This window comes from Oncorhynchus masou, chromosome 27 (assembly GCF_036934945.1).
Source record: "Oncorhynchus masou masou isolate Uvic2021 chromosome 27, UVic_Omas_1.1, whole genome shotgun sequence".
NCBI classification, from domain to species: domain Eukaryota; kingdom Metazoa; phylum Chordata; class Actinopteri; order Salmoniformes; family Salmonidae; genus Oncorhynchus; species Oncorhynchus masou.
Window position 1 is genome coordinate 38,572,870 of NC_088238.1, and position 20,147 is coordinate 38,593,016.

At 44.5% G+C, this 20,147-nt stretch overlaps 1 protein-coding gene across 1 annotated transcript in view; it reads left to right on the forward strand.

Moving 5' to 3' along the window:
- The first annotated feature begins 788 nt into the window (after positions 1-788).
- Positions 789-20,147, forward strand: part of LOC135516102 (insulin receptor substrate 2-B-like) — a 32,648-nt gene continuing 13,289 nt past the window's right edge. Inside the window, 2 exon segments of the mRNA XM_064940142.1 lie at positions 789-4,697; positions 4,700-5,128. Of these exon segments, the coding sequence (XP_064796214.1) occupies positions 1,097-4,697; positions 4,700-5,128 (4,030 nt within the window). The 5' untranslated portion in view covers positions 789-1,096.

Sequence of the window (20,147 nt, forward strand, 5' to 3'; positions counted from 1 at the left end):
TTGTACAGCAAGCTAACCAATAAGATGATTGCAAAAGGAAAACACAAATTGTCAACAGATTCTACAAACAACACCCTAAATAATTACTGTGGCCCCTGACTGTGACACCTGGCCCTTCCAATTTTGCAGATGTGAAATAATCAGATAGGTGCTATCAGGTTGGTAATATCTGCAACCATTCCAATGGTTTTACTGGAGCCCACTTCTTTGGAATCTTTAAAGTACACCAAATGGGAAGGAGGCAAGGGGTTGTTTGGGGGAACATTTTGTCCAAGGCTTTGCAAAATTTTGGGGTGGCAAGTAGCCTAGTGATGAGAGTGTTGAGCCAGTAACCAAAAGGTTGCTGGATTGAATCCCAGCGCTGACAAGGTAAAAGTCTCTCATTCTGCCCCTGATCAAGGCAGTTAACCCAGTGTTCCTAGGCAGTCATTGTAAATAAAAAATACACCTTCGTGCCAAATCAAAACAGTGGTCAATCAACAATATTGTCCAATGAAAGGGGTAGCATCAATGAACGCCTATCACTGTACCTATAATCATTGGCCAGTCAGCTGTCAATCATCTCGAACACCTCTCTTTAACTAAAGAAAATATGTGCGATGTATCATTGGTCAACCGTATTGACGTAAAACACAAACGACACAAAACAATTGTCTCGTTTGCCTGTCAGTTCCTGTCAATCTCGCTGAACTTCCAATGAGAAGCCCCGTCTGGCTCATTATTCCTCCTACTTATGGATGACGCACCAGTCACGTGTTGTTTGTGCTCCGCTCTGTAGAGATATGTAAGAGAGGGAGAAGGGGACAGATTGCTAGCCAGCTAGCTTGGATTCTAACGATTATAGAAACGTGGATATGTTGCACAGGGGCGGCTTTATTTCATAAACCCCATATTGGATACCTGTTTTTCGCGAAGAGGCCTGGACCGGTCGTTTTTAACTTAACAATCTGACATTTTTGCTTTGATTGTAGCTAACCATCGCGCGGTGTAGCCACCACATTACAGCAGCGCCAGCCGGAGTCCGTCTCCTAAACAAGAATGGGGTCTAGGTCCACAGCACTGCTTAGGTAAAGTGACCTTTGGTTGTGTTCTATAAATGGCCAATTTGATGAATTTCCAAGAAAACAAAGCTGCTATGTTGTTGGTGGAGACGCAACAGAGGGGCATCGGGACGACACCAGCGGCTACGGCAGCCAACGGCTACACCTCAATTGGGGAACCCCCTTCCCCGTTATTGAATATCTGCGGTGGCAGTGGAGCTCGTTTTCATCAGCACATGCCGCCCTCCAACCACCACAGCCACCATCACTACCCCCAGAGCTCGCTGCCCAAAGAACAACGCCCGCTGTTGCACCACTATCCGGCGGCGACACAGCAACAGCAGCATACTCTCTCTGGTGAAAACATCCCAGGGTCCCCGGTAAGGAAAGCCTCGTTGTCGTCTTTGAACCTGGTACATGAGGACCCCTCTGCTAGCCACCACGCACTCGCTGCATCGGTGAACGCGGCGTCGGCTGCAATTCAATTGGCTGCGAATGCTAACGTTAGCGTCGCTACCTCAGGGGTCATGGACGACATTCGGAAGTGTGGCTACCTACGGAAACAGAAGCATGGACACAAGAGGTTTTTCGTTCTGAGGGTGGCGAGCCACCTAGGCCTCAGCCGGCTGGAGTACTATGACAGCGATAAAAAATTCCGCAGTAGTCTGCGGTCTTCAGCAGCAGCCCCGAAACGGGTGATCTATCTGTATCAGTGCTTCACCGTCAACAAAAGAGCGGATTCCAAGAACAAACACCTCATAGCCCTCTACACTAAGGATGAGTACTTTGCCATTGTGGCTGAAAACGAGCAGGAGCAAGAGGACTGGTATGTAGCCCTGAGTGAACTAATGAGTGAGGGGAAAAAGGGGCATCTAGACTCTGACGAGTTGGATGATGGCTATGGTACAGTCACACCAGGTACGGTTTTCAAAGAGGTGTGGCAGGTGAATGTGAAACCCAAAGGTCTGGGTCAGACCAAGAACCTCACAGGTGTGTATCGTTTATGCCTCTCTTCTAAAACTATCCATCTGGTCAAACTAAACTCTGAGACACCGTATGTCAACCTCCAGCTAATGAACATCAGACGATGTGGACACTCAGAAAGCTTCTTCTTCATTGAGGTGGGTCGGTCATCCTCCATAGGACCAGGGGAGATATGGATGCAGGTAGATGACTCTGTCGTGGCTCAGAACATGCACGAGACCATCTTAGAGACCATGAAGGCTCTGAAGGCCTTCGCAGAGATCCGCCCTAGGAGTAAAAGCCAATCATCCGGCTCCAACCCCATGGCGTTCATCACCACCCGCCGTCACCTAGGCAACCTGCCACCGAGCCAGACTGGTCTCCAGCGCCGCTCCCGGACCGAGTCGGCAGTCGGTACGCCACCATCGAGTAAGAGCTCCGGTGCCAGTGGCTACCGCTTCAGGACGTCAAGTGAAGGTGAAGGGACGATGAACCGGCCATTCCGGTCTGTTACCGGCAGCCTGATCCACCTGAACACCGCCCGGATACACCTAGGACGCCAGGAGGGAGGGGGAGGGGCAGGGACCACCGGGGGAGGAGGGCGCTACGCCAGGGCGCTACCGGGCTCCAACTGCCACACCCGCTCTGCCTCGCTCCCCGTCTCCCACTTCTCCTCCACCACCTCCCCCGTTAGTGTGTCCAGCAGCAGCGGTCATGGCTCAGTCTCTGACACCCTCACCCGGCCCTCCAGTTCGTCCATATGCGGCTCCCCCTCTGACGGAGGCTTCAACTCCTCAGACGAGTACGGCTCAAGCCCCGGAGACTTTCGCTACTTCCGAGTCCGTAGCAACACACCCGATTCGCTGGGCAACACCCCACCAATCAGAGAAGAGAACTGCCTGAGTGACTACATGGCCATGGGCTGGCACCGCGAGGTGTTTGGAGCGGGCGGCGTGAGTAGCTCCGGCGGTGCCGAGGCCCCCCTCCGGGACGAGAGCACGTCGACGGACGAAGACCGGTCTCTGAGGCGGCGGACACACTCGATCACGCGGCCCGGGTGTCAGGGTGGTGTTGCCGGCGGTAGCAGCTGCGTGGCTGTGTACCAGAAGATGACCCAGACCACCTTCTCACAGGACGAGTTGGTGTCTGTGGAAGAGGCTCTGTCTCTGGGCCGCACCGGCAGCAACAAACAACCTTCCTCCACCTCGTCCTCCCTCCGCTCCGACTACAGCTCCTGCTCCGAGCACAGCCAGGGCAGACCTCCTCCTCTTTCCTCCTATCCCTCCTCCTCGGCCAAGGAGGACAGTGGCTATATGCCCATGTTGTGCGGGGTGGCAGCCTCACCCCGTGACACCCCGGATTACATGCCTATGCAACCGAGCTCACACTCTCATCCCCATCACCAGTCTCTCTCACACCCTCCCCATCCCCAGCCCTCCCACTCTCCCCAGGCCTCTAGTCCAGCCCACCAGCTCCAACCCCACCAGCCAACGGACCCACAGGGCTACATGATGATGCTACCAGGGGGACCGAGCTCCTCTTCTCCAGTCCAGGCCTCCCCAAGTCCCCACAGCAGTAGCAGTAACATGAGTCTGGGTGTCGGTAGTTCTGGTAGTATAGTGGAGCGGCCTGAGACTGGAGAGTACATGGACATGTCGTACAGCAGTGGAAGAGGAGGGAACGCGACAGGAGGACGGAAGCTCTCCAACGAAGGAGGATACTACACACTAAGCAATCCTGAAGGTACCCCTAAATCATACAGTCCCTACTTCTCCCTGCCTCGCTCCTACAAGGCCCCCGTCGCCAGAGATGGTGAACAGAGAAAATGGGAGCATGAGGAATACGTGCCTATGAGCTCCCCGGCTAAACCCATCTACTCCCAGGTCACTGGCGTTACGACAAAGGGTTTCAGTAGTGGGGGGTCAGACACCCCTCACGCCCACCACCCCCCGCCCTACGGTGCCCACCACCAAGCAGCTCGAGGTGACCGACGAACGACTGCGGTTCGGCCCAACCGCCTCCCCTTGGGCCGCCACAGCTTCCATGGGTCGCTGAGGGTTAGTGAGCCAGCTGCTGCCGAGGGACCCTCCAGCCCCGGCGAGTACATCAACATCGAGTTTGGGGATCCCTACGGACCCCCCACATCCTGCCCTCTCTCTGACCAGTACGTCTCACCCTCGATGGGCTCCGCTGAGCAGCGTCACTCCCCTCCCCAGAACCAGGACTATATGAGTGTAGTGGTTGGAGGTGGGTGTGATGATGGTTGCCGCCTGACTAAGAACCAGTCCCCCAGACCCTCTCTGGTGGCCCCATGGAACCCACCCAGCTACAATCGACCACTGACCGCCAATTCCTCCCTGAGCGGAGCTCCTGGCTCTTCTGGAGCTCACTGGCGGACGGGAACAGATGACTACACAGATATGACCTTTAACCTTAGCAATGATGAGGGGTCGCGGGAGTCACAGAGTAGCCCCACAGCTATGCTGCAGCACCTGTGTGTGATGGAGGGCCGGTACCCCCCTACCTTACTCCCCCACACCATCAGCCCTCCCTCATCCTTCAGCCCCCAGCCTGAGCCCCCCAAAGTGGTACGTGCTGACCCCCAGGGGCGACGCAGACACAGCTCTGAAACCTTCTCCTCCACCCCCGGAGAAGGCAGAACCACAAGCTCCAGCACCAGCACCAATCCCCCTCGGGCTCAGCCAACCCCTCTGCCATCAACGGAGCTCTCCTGGCCGAGGGCTCCAAGTGGGCCAGCTCTGGCTCCTTTGACAGCGTGTGGATGTGTGTGGAGGGAATAGGGGTAGATTTGGCCGGTTTTCCTGCCCAGCCAGGGCCCTCTGATCTGGGCATGGACTCAGCCTCCTCTGGGGGCCCTCCTGGAGGACATATGTGCAGAAATGTGCCTGTGGGATATCAGAACGGCCTCAACTACATTGCCCTGGAGCTGAGAGAGGACCAGGAATCTAACACACTCCCCATACCACAGCAGCAGCAGGGGGGAACCGGGCTAACCCCCAATGCCCCCTCAGCTGGTAATGTGACTGTGCCGGTAGCGGAGAACAACGGCGCCTATGCCAGTATAGACTTCACCAAGTCAGACGGGATGACTGCCACGTTCACGGGTGAGTGACGGGGAGAGTTTTTGTGGGGGATGAGGTGGGGTTTGTGTATGTATGGGGGGGTCTGTGTATTAGCCTAATGCTTGTAAGTGTGTGTGTGGATCTGCATTTCTGTGTTGTGTGCTTCCATCTGCTCTGTGTTCAGTGTGCTTGTAGGAGTTTTGTGTGTGTGTAGCCCTCCAGTTGTCTGTTGGCATGCAGGGAGGCATGCTTGCCCTGCAGTGTAAAAGGTGATAATGAGGAGAGGGATTCTCCCCTACTGTACTCTACTAGTGATTGGGGGGTAATCGGTAGTTGCATATTGGGAAATAATTTGACGATATCGTCTCGTTTTGACTATCGCAATATTATTTTTTTCACTAGTTGGCTGTACCTGCACCAACACTCCAGTATCTTTACTTAATAGCTTGTTCTCCATCTTCCTTTTGAAATGGAGCATATTTTGTTTTCAGCATTCTTGTTTATTTCCATGACTGATCAAAACACATTTTCTCATGCTCTCTTTTCCAGCTGCAGCAGACATATAATGAGCAATATGTTTGCAACATAGAATCACTGTATTGAACCGCAGTAGATATAGAATCGTGAGAATGGCAATACATATCGTGTCGGCACCAAAGCATCGTGATAATATCGTATTGCGAGGTCCCTGGCAATTCCCAGCCCTGTACTCTGCCCACTCTTAAAAAAACACAAAAAAACCAATTATGAATCCGCAGCATTCCTGTATAATGCTGTAGGGGCATCAGTCATGAGTTCAAATGTAACACCTTGGATGATTTTAAGGTTGCTTCGTAAATTCACTCTAGAGTGTCAGAGGGAGCTCAGAGCGTTTTATAAATTCAAAGGTTGTCAATTGTCCCTTCCTAAATTCAGTGTTTCACTCTGAGCGTTCAGAATGCACGCTAGACGCTCTGCAGACCTGCAAACCTGCACACATTTTGCGTACCATGCACACAATTTGAGTTCAAAGTACGCTGGCATGAAAAACTAATGTAAAATATGCAAAAATAGACTTCTAGTTGGCACATTGGTTTTTGACTCAACCGTCTGAAGTTGGGGCTAGGAGAAAAAATGAAACAATCAATTTTACAACTGGTGTAGAGCTTAACTGGCATACATAGGCGGTGTGAATTTGGAGAGAATTTTCACCATAAAAATTCACATTAATAACGCATTACATGCATTATTGCATTTACGGTCACTTTTGAGAATGTTTTCCAGCTAATTGATTGCATTTTTAAATATTTGTGTTTATAGCCTACTGCCATGTGCGAGTTGCTGCACTTATAATGTGAATAAATAGCCTAATAGTTTTATCAACACCTTTTTATTTTTATATTAGTGGTTGTATTAATTTGGGATCTATCGCATCCCACAACTGTCCCGGAATTCTATCCCCCATTGTAATTCTCACACAGAAGTACAAGTTGACTAGGTTAACTTTTGTTCTATGAAGGATGGTAGATTAACATGTTAATTTGTTAACCGCTCAACACAGAATAGTCATACGTGCGCAGCCAATATGGCATAGCCAGATCCGGGCCTAACATAAGGCCACCCCGTAGTATGCTTTTCTGTTCTTCTGAAATAGACAAAAAAAAATTTCTTTAGACCTGTCTAAAATGAATAATGGGTTTATTGTGATGGTGTTGGCAATATTATATGGATTTATTAGACTTTTTAAAATGTAGATGTTCCAAAGGTCCGAGCCAGTTGAGACCGGCAGTTATTTGCTTGACTGTCACTGGCTGACAACATTTTGTTGCCCTAGGTGTACCGTATTTTAATATATACCGGTATTGATGCACGGACCGATTTGGGTTTTTACTTTACCTTCTATAACAGTATTTAAATGTTTGGTTTTCTAAATGTGATACGCCTTGCATGAAGTCAATTGTTATAGTTTACTCTGCTACTTGAGTCCTCTCTCTCTATGCCACTTTCCACAGACCTAGCCCCGCCCCCTGTCACTCGAGGAGCACGTTTGTTGTTGCTCGACCACGAGACACTTGCATTCAGTCTGCGTGGTTAATGCAGCACAAGCAACAATGTTGATGACTGCGATGCTGTTTCCACTTTGCTTCTTAATATAAATCCACAAGCGTTTTATAATTACACTTAGTTTGTGTTTCTTACATCTGCAAACAGCTAGTTTGCCTTAGCAAGTTGTGGCTAAGTCGTGTTAACCGATAATGTTAACCTCTAATGTTAATCTCTAGTTAGCTGGCTAGCTAGCTAATAAAAGTACTGAGTCAGTGCAAAGGTAGTGAGCTATACAGCCTGATACAAGTGATGGCTTGGCCAAAATCAGCATGTTTTTACAACCTTCTAAATCAGAGGAATATGTCGAAGCATGACTGTTAGCTACATGAAGTAACTAAGAGACTATTTAATGTAGCCAAAGACTATAGGGTGCCCTAGGAAATGATGACCAACTCTTTGGTTCCTAAACTGTCACAATAACTCCTCCCTGGCATTTTCTTTTTTCATTCGTTGTCATGTCTAACAACACTGTATTCAATGTGCCCCCTATTATCTTCTAACTTGATTTGATTAATCATTATTTTCTTGTGATTCCAACGGTTCACGTAAGTGTTTTGATGCAAATCGTAATTGCAACACTTGGTTAAAAAGAAGACTCTTTCCCCCCCCCCCCCCATATCTTACAGCCCTATGTGGCAGTGTGAAAATGATCTCAAACGAGTGCAGGAAATGCAGATTTTTGTGTGGGCCATGAAACATGAGCAATGGATAATATACCGGTTGAAGTCTGTCCTTTTGGTCTGTTGAGTCCAAATTTGCAATTTTTGGATACAACTGCTGTGTCTTTGAGACGCAGAGTAGGTGAACTGGTGATCTCTGCATGTGTGGTTCCCACCGTGAAGCATGGAGGTGTGATGATGGTGCTTTACTGGTGACACTGTCTGTGATTTATAATTCAAGGCGCACTTAACCTGCATGGCTACCACAGCGATACACCATCCCATCTGTTTTTATTTTTCCTTTATTTAACTAGGCAAGTCAGTTCAGAACATTTCCTATTTACAATGACTGCCTAGGAACAGTGGGTTAACTGCCTGGTTCAGGGGCAGAACATCAGATTTTTACCTTGTCAGCTCAGGGATTCGATCTAGCAACCTTTTGGTTACTGGCCCAATGCTCTAGCCACTAGGCTACCTGCCACCCCGTGCGCCTAGTGCCACTATCATTTGTTTTTCAACATATAAGGACCTCCAGGCTGTGTAAGAGCTATTTGACCAAGGAGGAGAGTGATGGAGTGCTGCATCAGATGACCTGGCCTCCACAATCACCCAACCTCAACCCAATTGGGATGGTTTGGGATGTGAAGAAAAAGCAGCCAACAAGTGCTCAGCATTTGTGGGAACACCTTCAAGGCGGCAGGTAGCCTAGTGGTTAGAGCGTTGGGCCAGTAACCAAAATGTTGCTAGATCAAGTCCCCGAGCTGACAATCTGCCGTTCTGCCCCTGAACAAGGCAGAACGGCAGTTCCTAGGCTGTAAATAAGAATTTGTTCTTAACTGACTTGCCTAGTTAAATAAAAGACTTGGAAAAGCATTCCTGGTGAAGATTGTTGTAAGAATGCCAAGAGTATGCAAGGCTGTTATCATGGCAAAGGGTGGCTACTTTGAAGAATCTAAACTTCTTTTTTTTGGTTACTACATGATTCCATGTTATTTCATATTTTTGATGTCTTCATTTTTTTATTCTACAATATAGTAAAAATAAAAACCTTTGAGTAGGTGTCAACTTTTGACTGGTACTGTATTTGTCACGCACTACTTATAAAGCAAATTTTACAATTTTATAATTGTAAAACTTAAAATACCATCCGAAATTGGAAAAATACTGGGATATACAGTGTTTTGGCCATATCGCCTTAACCCAGTAATCCACAAATAAAGTTAAGACAGTTTACATTTTCACTAGGCGATTGACATAAAGACACCTAATAATCAATACCCCTACATTTTAACCTAGAAAAAATGTGAGGGTGTCATTGAGACGACTAACTCAATTTCAGGATTCAACTCAAGACTTCTGTGTTGTCTACATTGTTTGATATCATTTAAGACTGTTTCAGGAAATGGCATTCAAATGCAAAATGCTCCAATTTCCTGAGGGGGAAGTTGACTGGCCCAGCCTTAGGCCTACATCAGCACCGCCTAGTCAGAAAATCCTACGGAGAGCCCTGATTGTACATTTTAAACATTTCTAGTTAGCTAAGGAAGAGCAGCCAATCACCAAGTACTCGTAACAGTCTATAGCCTACCATTCCTGCTGAGGCAGTCTTCAACCAAGATAATTATTAGGCTAAAAAGGTGCATTTGCTTATGATTAGGGCAGTGTGGGTGTCACATGCCACCGTAGTGGCTGGGTGTGCCACTACCACGCTGAAGTGGTACTCATAACAATTTCAGGTCTGACTCTGGCTGAGGAGTAGGGTTGATCTGAGCGTTCTGACCTCACAACGGTGGTCAAGCACCCAAGCCAGCTGGCTGAAGTTGGCTAGCTTACTAGCTAGCTATTTCCAGACACAATGAGAGAACACCTCTCTGAACATATGACTCGCCCTAGCAGAGCTGCTAGTGTTTTCATGTTACCAAGAGGGTTAGTGACGAACTGTTACTGGCAACCATTTAATTGTTTATTTTTGTCTGTCTACTTACACCTGGCATTCCTCAATTATTCTGATGTTTTATGATTTCTTCTTGGAAATGTACTTAATCTAACTGCACTGTCCAATTTACAGTAGCTATTACAGTGAACTAATGCCATGCTATTGTTTGAGAGTGCACAGTTATGTACTTAAATGTATCCTTAAGAGGTTTTAACTTTAGGACAGCTAAACCCTTGTCTTGTGATGAATGGATACTTTTGTAACCACGAACTGTCCCTTGTCATACCCCCGTCAGCAGAGACTGACTCGGCCATCCTCTCTTTGGTCTCGAGTCTCCTCAGCCATTTCCTGGCTGCTAGTTCCTCCACTACAAGCACTTGTTTGCTGAAGCTGTTATTGCGCTTTCCTTGGTTATCCATTTTTGATATAGCTAGTCTGATGGCTATAATGTGTGAAAAATAACTTTTGTTTTTGTGTATAAATGGTTTGCGCGCCAACAACAACAACAACAAAAAATATATATATATTATATATATATTATATTTATTCTAGAGACATAAAGCAGATACTTCAAATGTATTACATTTATTTATCAACACTTTATTATAGTGGGCTAAATCCTACCATCCCTGTCACAGGCTTAATTATGGTTTCAAGCACGTCACTAATGTCAATGAGGAGATATTTACAACGTTTTAGGAAAGCTATTTACGAAGTTCCTAAGAACATTTTGAGGAATTGCACTTACAAACTATCTTGTGAACTTGCATTTTTTTCCCCTTAAGCTTCTTACATTTTTTCGTAAGTAGTGTTTTGTGAATCCGGCCCCAAAACAGTGTACCGTTAGTACAGTACATGCCTACTACAGTACAGACAAGATTGGGTTGGTTTGACAGCCCATTAGGAAAGAAGCATGAGGTGTCACCCTAGAAAAAATGTTCACACACACACTGTTTGCGTGTGTGTTAAGTGAGACAAGCATCTCTCTTTTCAGCCTTTAACCTAATTGTTTCTACAACCTATCCTATGAGCAATCTAATGAAACAAACAAATCCTAGACAATGAGCAATTTCATCCGGGGTGCTTGATAGTTTGATTCAATAGGTTCATGCAACCACAGGCTGACTCGTATGTTAACTGTTGAGCTGGGGTTGAGATGGACAACGAGTTATAAGTTCATTGACCCTGAGCCTGGCCAGTGTGCCAAAGTGGGTCAAACAATACCAAGGTAATCTGGAGAAACCTTGACCTGCCCGTGTGTGTGTTCACGTGTGCTGAGTGTGTGTGTGTTGCATTGACCCCTTTCTGCACCCCTTAGTGATGTCATGCTCCCATAGGAGAATCAATACTGTTTGTGGGTATGCGTGTTTTTGGTTTTCCATAGGGAAAAAACACCTTTCTGACGAAGGGTGTGTTCACTGAAGTGTTTCCGCTGTTGTGTGTCTGAGTCATGCGGATGGTCTTTGATGTGCTCTAATTGGCCCAGCGTGTCTCAGCAGCCCGGCAAGAGGCACAGGAAACGCATCATCACACAGGAATGCACTTCCTGTGGCCTGCCCTGAGCAGCCAGGCACACCTGAGTCTCTTTCAGTACCCTTTCCATTTCTTCCTCCATGAGAAAATGTTTGGAAATGGAGTGAGACAAGGAAGTTAGTGGGCTATTAGGGCACGCCGAAGTGAAACCTTTTGAAATGGGAACATGGGCAGAATGTAGGCTACTATTCAAAGTTGTCTGATAACAGCGCAGACTTCTCGTTTTGCTATGTGTGGCATACTTGAACACGACCCTAGCTTCAGAGTGAGAGTATATGGAGGGTTGTGTGTGTGTGTGTGTGTGTGTGTGGAGCATAGTTGAAAGAGCGTACAGTGTTGTGCTTCCTGCTGCCCTTTCCTATCACTGTGACATCCATAGGTAGGCTCCAGAGTGTGAAAGTGTGAGTGTAGCCTACTGGTTGTCTGGAGCATGGAGTTATTTGGAGCTTGGTTATGGTCCTGTTGAGTACAGAGTAGCGAGAGTTTTAGCTAGCTAGCTACTGTTTTAGCTTAGAGTAGAGGTTAGAGGGCATTAGCTAGCTGCTGCCCATTCCTATCCCACATCCATAGGTCCCCTTCAGAGTGTGACTGAGTATACTGGTTACTAGTAGTATGTGGCTGAGTTCAGTTTCATACAGCGGTGTATCAGCTAGCTGCTGTTGAGTGTTCGCTTGCTGCCCTTTCCAATACCACCTCCATCTATATTTACTGCTTTATTTTCAGACTGACACTTATTTATGAGCCGGGCCTAGCAGTAAGCATGTGTAGGCTGCGTCCCCAAATGGCACCCTATGTAGTGCACTACAGAATGTACACTGGCCCTAAAGCAGGACACTACCCAGGCACAGGCAACTGGATCCCTGTGTGTATATGTGTGTTGAAGAACCTAAACTTGCTCTCAAACACTCTGACGTAAATACATACAGATGTTAATGTAATCACAAGATGTTAGGTCAAATCAATCTTTTATTAGGCTATATACCGGTCTCATTAATTGCAGGTTGATGTTTATTGGGATGAGCGCATTAATTGCCTTATCGCTGTATAATAAGTTGCTCTGTAGTAAGTTGCTATGAATGACGATATAAGTCTGGGTAGTTCCATCTCAAAAAGCACAAGATTTGATTTCAACACATTTTGTGTAACCACAGCATTCAAACGAGGCTGCAATAAAAACGAAAGGGAATGGTAGTGACTGTGTAGCATTAAAATGCGGGAACCAGAATTCATAAGTATATTTTCTGTTTGACGGTTTTATGTAGGCCATTTTTACTTAGTTGACAATGGAAGTTCTAGGCCAACGGCTGCATTGGCCATCTCTGAGTTCCGTGCGCTAACTGAGGTTTTTTAGCCGCCAATGATCACAGTAGGCTTGTCACGATACCAAAATGTTACAAATGATACCAGGCCAAGTATGACGTTACCAAGTAGTATCACTATACCACGGTGAACCCCCCCCCCCCCAAAAAAAAAAAAAACTGTGGCCGAGAATACGGTTCGCCTCGTCCCCCAGACGCTTTTTCATGTTTGCTAAACGTTTTCTAAAAACCTGTCACTGAAATTCGCACTTCTACTTAATACAACACATTTGATTTTAACTTCATATATAATGTATATAATACTGCATTAAATGGCTCATATTGGCAAAGGCATACCTGTGATTTGGCTGGAGGAATGGGAGGAAAGAATATAGTGCTTTCTGGAAAGTATTCAGACCCCTTCCATTTTTCGTGACGTTACAGCCTTATTCTAAAATGGATTAAACAAAAAAATATCCTCAGCAATCTACACACAATATCCCATAATGACAACATTTTTGCGACTGTATTAAAAATAAAAATACCTTATTTACATAAGTATTCAGACCCTTTGCTATGAGACGCGAAATTGAGCTCAGGTGTGCCAAGCGTGTGGCATAATACCCACGAAGACTCGAGGCTATAATCGCTGCCAAAGGTGCTTCAACAAAGTACTGAGTAAAGGGTCTGAATAAATTAAACTCAAGGCCAGGGTTTCCGTTGACTGCAAATTGCCAGCTTTTGCTCCCCCCCCCCACCCACCCAAAAAAATAAATAAATACGGTAAGCATGCAATCGGCACATCACCCACCACTTTACAATGTGAGCTGGAGGCCGTATGCATTTTGAGAACATAATTAATTGTTTGAAACCTGAATATTTTACTGCATATGAGTCATGTCTTGCCTTGCTTGAAAATCTGACAATTAGAAAGTGGAGGCAATTATTTTATGAAGACTTCATCAGCAGCTTTTGAGTTTCAAGTTTGGGGAAGTATACAAGTTATCATACAATTTCTACCCATCTGTGTGTCAATTATAATGTTCATATGTGCATTTTCCTGGTAGTTTAATTTCAATAATAGTTTCTGTTGCCAGCTCAATGCCAGAGTGAAAACGTGGCAGGCATGCTTGCTGTTTAACAGCGACGAAAACAACTCTAGCCTAAACTGTTAGACGAAATATGGCCCGTATTACCAGAAATGGCTTTTTTCTTTTATCGGGTTTCGCACACATTTTATATAATTTCACAAACCATGTCACGGGCCATTTTAAACGAATCCCGGGTCACTAGTTATTGGTTTCATAACAAATAATGTTGTTCAGTCATGTTACCTCGCTAGCTAACAACCTGGTAGCTTGACAGTCGGTTTAGGCAAATGTGATTGGCATAGGAAGAAAGGAATAGGGTCTGCTATTCATGAGATATGCTTCCGGAGGTAGGATTCAATGTAATCCTAAACTACACAATGACATGCAGCTCCTTATGTAGGTATATCACAAGAGGTTGGTGGCACCTTAATTGGGGAGGATGGGCTTATAGTAATGGCTGGAGCAGAATGAGTGGATTGGTAATGAAACACATGGCTTCTATGTGTTTGATGGCATTCCATTTGTGCCGTTCCAGCCATGATTATGAGCCGTCCTACCTGCAGCAGCCTCCGCTGACGTACAGTGCATCCGGAAAGTATTCAGACCCCTTGACTTTGTCCACATTTTGTTAATTTACAGATTTAATCTTAAATGGATTAAATGTTTGTTTTTTACCACCCTCAATCTACACACACATACCATAATGACAAAGCAAAAGCAGTTTATTTTTGCAAACTGAAATCTCCCATTTACGTAAGTATTCAGACCCTTTACTCAGTACTTTTTTGTTGAACCTTTTGGCAGCGATTACAGTCTTGGGTATGACGCTACAAGTTTGGCACAGCTGTATTTGGGGAGTTTCTCCCCTTTGCAGATCCTCTAAAGCTCTGTTAGGTTAAATGAGGAGTGTCGCTGCACAGCTATTTTTCAGGTCACTCCAGAGATGTTTGATCGGGTTAAAGTCTGGGCACTGGCTGGGCCACTCAAGGACCTTCAGACTTGTCCAGAAGCGACTCCTGTGTTGTCTTGGCTGTGTGGTAAGTGTTGTTGTCCTGTTGGAAGGTGAAAATGGCTGTGGAATTCCAGGAAGCTAAAAATGTCCCAGTTCTTCCATGGCCTGCATACTCACCAGACATGCCATCCATTAACCTCTAGCAATCCCATATCCGGGAGCATAATCATAGCTTCAAGCTCATTAGCATAACGCAACATTAACTATTCATGAAAATCGCAAATGAAATGAAAGAAATATATTCACTCACAAGCTTAGCCTTTTGTTAACAACACTGTCATCTCAGATTTTCAAAATATGCTTTTCAACCATAGCTACACAAGCATTTGTGTAAGAGTATTGATAGCTAGCATAGCATTAAGCCTAGCATTCAGCAGGCAACATTTTCACAAAAAAAGAAAAGCATTCAAATAAAATAATTTACCTTTGAAGAACTTCGGATGTTTTCAATGAGGAGACTCTGTTAGATAGCAAATGTTCAGTTTTTCCAAAAAGATTATTTGTGTAGGAGAAATCTCTCCGTTTTGTTCATCATGTTTGGCTAAGAAAAAACCCTGAATATTCAATCAACGGCAAACTTTTTTCCAAATTAACTCCATAATATTGACAAACATGGCAAACGTTGTTTAGAATCAATCCTCAAGGTTTTTTTCACATATCTTTTCGATGATAAATCATTCGTGGCAGTTGCCTTTCTCTTCTGAACCAAATTGAAACGTGCATGTAGCTGGAGATTACGCAATCATTTTGACGGAGGACACCAGGCGGACACCTGGTAAATGTAGTCTTATGGTCAATCTTCCAATGATATGCCTACAAATACGTCACAATGCTGCAGACACCTTGGGGAAACGACAAAGTGTAGGCTCATTCCTGGCGCATTCACAGCCATATAAGGAGACATTGGAACACAGCGCATTCAAATCTTGGTTTCGCCTGTAGCATGAGTTCTGGGGCACTCACAGACAATATCTTTGCAGTTTTGGAAACGTCAGTGTTTTCTGTCCAAAGCTGTCAATTATATGCATAGTCGAGCATCTTTTCGTGACAAAATATCTTGTTTAAAACGGGAACGTTTCTTTATCCAAAAAATTAAGAGCGCCCCCTATATCGAAGAAGTGTACGACATTACGTTCCAATTCCCGCCAATATCCAGCAACTTTGCGCAGCCATTGACGAGTGGGACCACATTCTACAGGCCACAATCAACAGCCTGATTAACTCTATGTGAAGATGTTTGAAGTTCTATTTTTGAACATCAGTTTTGAATTGGTGTGCCTAGTTAATTAATAGAAGTATCCCATTTTACTGTTGCGGACATTTTTTACGTTTGCGGCATTACTGAGCAGCCCAAGCGCAAACTTTTTTCCTCCCTGGCACATTTCCCCAGGTGGCCCCCGCATTGCCTTCACTACTACTAATAATTTTCATTCCTATCACAGTGCCTTAATACGTTATCATTACAGTTTCTGCATAACATGTTTTTAATTTTTTAATTTATTTTTTTACTGATTTATGATTTATGCTAAGCTAATTGCCAGTTTTGTGGTGCCATGTTTGTTGACATCATACAATGCATTCTGGTTATCACGTAAACATCTGTCAGACCAAAGATATTATAACAAAATGAGGTGAAGGGATGGTTCACTCGTCTTTCGGGTAAACTTCCGGGAATGATGGATGACACACCCCCTTCAATATACATACTGCAAACAGACCCAACTCTTGTAACTGTTAATCTTTGGTTGATGAGAAAAAACAAAGCATGGCTGCTCGCACAAACTACCTATCGTCGGATTACTTTTGATTTTTAGAAAGTGTTTTACTAAATTCTATCACTGGTGAGGTCATCTGTGTTGTGATGAATTGTAAATAGTAATTTCTAATTCATATTATGGTTTGTCAGCTGAGAGTTCATTACGACCAATGTAGCCTACATCTTCCTGTGTGGATGAGAATTGGTATGTGTCCAGGTCTAACGCTGACTGTTGCGTCAATTGTAACTGGACGTTCTAATCACACCGGGTTGAGTACACGTCGCAGGGATCACTGTAGAATGATCCCACCCGTGTGTTCGTACGTGTCAAAGGGTTAATCACCGTCACATTATTTCACTGCACATACTATTTACGTTTCACAACCTGCTACACTTGTGAGGAAACAAATGTAGCTCTTCTAAATATTTTGTTTTGAGCAAGTGTCTGTCTGGTTTCTCTGTTCTGTTGATGTTAACGGAGCGTGCATGCATAGAAGTACCTGGCCTTCTGTGGGCAAATATAGGAAAGTGCCCATTTGGGGATTTCTGATTGTGTTAACTCAACACATCCACAACTAATAAGCTGAGCTTTTCAGTGATTTTCTTTCTTCACCTCACATAGTCAGACAACAAAATGTTTTATTTTTTTATACATCCATTGCGAATGATAATAGTTCCTGGCAGTAGGCCTATTTTGAAAAAATCTTTACAACAATCTCTCTCCTGATAATCACCAAGCCTCGGTGTGAAAAATAACTATTTTCCTTTGGAGAAAAACAGTTGTCTGATAGCCCAGAATAGGCTAGTTGATACAATATTGCAAGTTCGCTAGTGGAAAGCTTCAGGCCAGACCCATTTGATTTGACACATTGTTGCAATAGCTCAACCTCCTGTTCTATCTGTCTTGACAGGCTCAGTATAGAGATGAATGTGATTTGAAAGAACTGGATCTTAGATTTTTTTTTACTTTGTCGGCTTTATGTATTTTTACTTAGTTGACAATAAAAGTTATAGCCTATGGGCCATTGCAGCAGTAGGCCTATCTCTAGTTCCATGTACTCCTTTCTTTAGCCGCCAATAGATCATGTGTAACATCAATGTGTCCATATGGCAGAGGCTGGTTCTCTCGCATTAGTTAAATTTAAACTTTTAGATTTTTATCATTTGAATTCAGAATTTTGTAATAACCACGTGACTGATTTTGAAAATAAACGTTATTATTGAGATAAAACTGTTCCAAGAAAATGAGCATATGGCAATCGTAACTGGCAGACAGATCGGTAGAAATTGCAGGAGAAATTGAATTGAAAAATAAAATAATTGCCTCCACGTTTCTATTGTCAGATTTTGCCTGCAGGCTACTTTGAAGCAAGGTAAGACATGCCTCATAATATGAAGTAAAACGTTCAGGTTTCAAAATGGCATACTGGCTCACATTGTAAAGAGGCTGCGCTGATAGCCTACTGTTGCCTGCACTTAACTGGTGAATGGGAGGCGTGCTTCAATTATCAGTTGAGATATAAAAAATAGTTTTTAAACATGCACCAAAACTGTTAACATTTTTAGAATTGTTGCGCGCAATGAATGGGCTTATAGAAACACATGTTTTACTCCAGCAGAAACCAGCAGAGGATGCTGTGCGTGTGTGATAGTCGTTATTTATACAATAAATAACATAAATACAGATGCCAATTTAATTCCACTAAATTATGCAAATCAACCTAATATACTGATAAACGTGACTGTCAAATGTATTTATAATGACTGCTATTTCAATCAATTCATAAAGTGTTATTTTACAAAAATGTTATGCTGGTCAATTTGACAGGCTTTAAACATTTTTTCTTTTTTAAATAATCAGCTGTAATTGCCGGCTTTTGGCCAACGGAAACCCTGTGTGTGTGCTGTGCTAAGTGTTTTCTCTGTGCCGTTAGATGACTGACTAATAGGCCTTGCTGGAAAGTAAACGTTCCCTCCTATCCACTTAGGAGGAGGATGTGAGGTGACTAATATGAATTTGGTTGAGTAATCATGTGCCTTGAGTGTAAAAATTCCCCTCAACGCCAAAGCTTAGTGCTGATTGTATGACCATAGAAGGACAGTAGAAGTTGGCTAATGCTGTTCGTAAGATCGTAGTGTGCTCACTACGCACATATTTGTTCACTATAATTTAATTGTTCAGTGTCCCTAGTATTGCTGCACCGTATACTGAAACTTCAGTACTTTTTTGATACTAGAACATGGAACAGTTCTGTACTGGAATTTGTTACTTTTGGTACTTCTGTCAAATTTGTCTTACATCATACAGATTGAGAGGATCCAGTCTGTCTAGTAATTTGTCTGAATCTCCTCAAGGGGACACTAGAAAGCGAGCCAGGCTACTTGCGCATGCAGTTCACACAAAGCAAGCCACTTTTGAGAGGAAAGCGGGAGGGGAGAGAACGCTTCTGACAAACATCATACCTCCACAAAAGTAGCTCCAGAAGCAAACTATGGGGGAATGCTTTGCTTACAGAGCAGATGAGGGCCAGCCCACCAAAACAACTAAGAAGAATGTGTTCCAAAACCATGCAGTGCAAGGGTATAGTTGCAAAATTACATTTAAAATTTTTTACACACATTTGCATTGTAACGTTATTCTACTAGCAACTAAATTCAAATGATTTTTGAGTGACAATGACATTACAACCTGAAAGTAATGTGAAATGTACTCGTAACTTAGCAATGACAGCAATATATTTAGACTAAAGTTACTTCGTGTTTGGCTGGGCTTGTTTGCAGTAGCCAGCTGGCAACCCTGGGTGAAGCATTGCACCCTGGAAATCATTGTAGGCTGTGAAAAATTCATTGTATATTTATGGTGTATAGACCATCACAAAGTATAAGCTTCAGAAATTAGTGTTTTTTGTTGTTTTGGAACATAACTATTCATTTAAGGTAATTGATTTAGCTATAATGAATCATAAGACGAATGGATGTAATTTGACCCAATATTATGGCCATAGATGTAGAAAAGTAAATCTTCCTCTATGGTGGATAGTAGATTGACGTAGTTTGGTGAATTTGCGGTCTGTTACTTGTCTTGTAAAAGAGTACGCAATGGCATTCCACACAGCCCTTTCCCACGTGGACAAAAGGAATACCTATGTGAGAATGCTGTTCATTGACTACAGCTCAGCATTCAACACCATAGTGCCCACAAAGCTCATCACTAAGCTAATGACCCTGGAACTAAACACCTCCCTCTGCAACTGGATCCTGGACTTCCTGACGGGCCACCCCCAGGTGGCAAGGGTAGGCAACAACACATGTGCCACGCTGATCCTCAACACAGGGGCCCCTTAGGTGTGTGCTTAGTCCCCTCCTGTACTCCCTGTTCACCCGCGACTGCTTGGCCAAGCATGACTCCAACACCATTAAGTTTGCTGACGACACAACAGAGGTTGGCCTGATCAGCGACGAGACAGCCTATAGGGGGAGGAGGTTAGAGACCTGGCCATGTGGTGTGAGGACAACCACCTCTTCCTCAATGTGAGCAAGACAAAAGAGATGATTGTGGACTACAGGAAAAGGAGTGCCGAACAGACCCCTATTAACATCGATGGGGCTGTAGTGGGATGTTTTTCAAGTTCCTTGGTATCCACATCACCAACAAGCTATCAAGGTCCAAATACACCAAGACAGTTGTGAA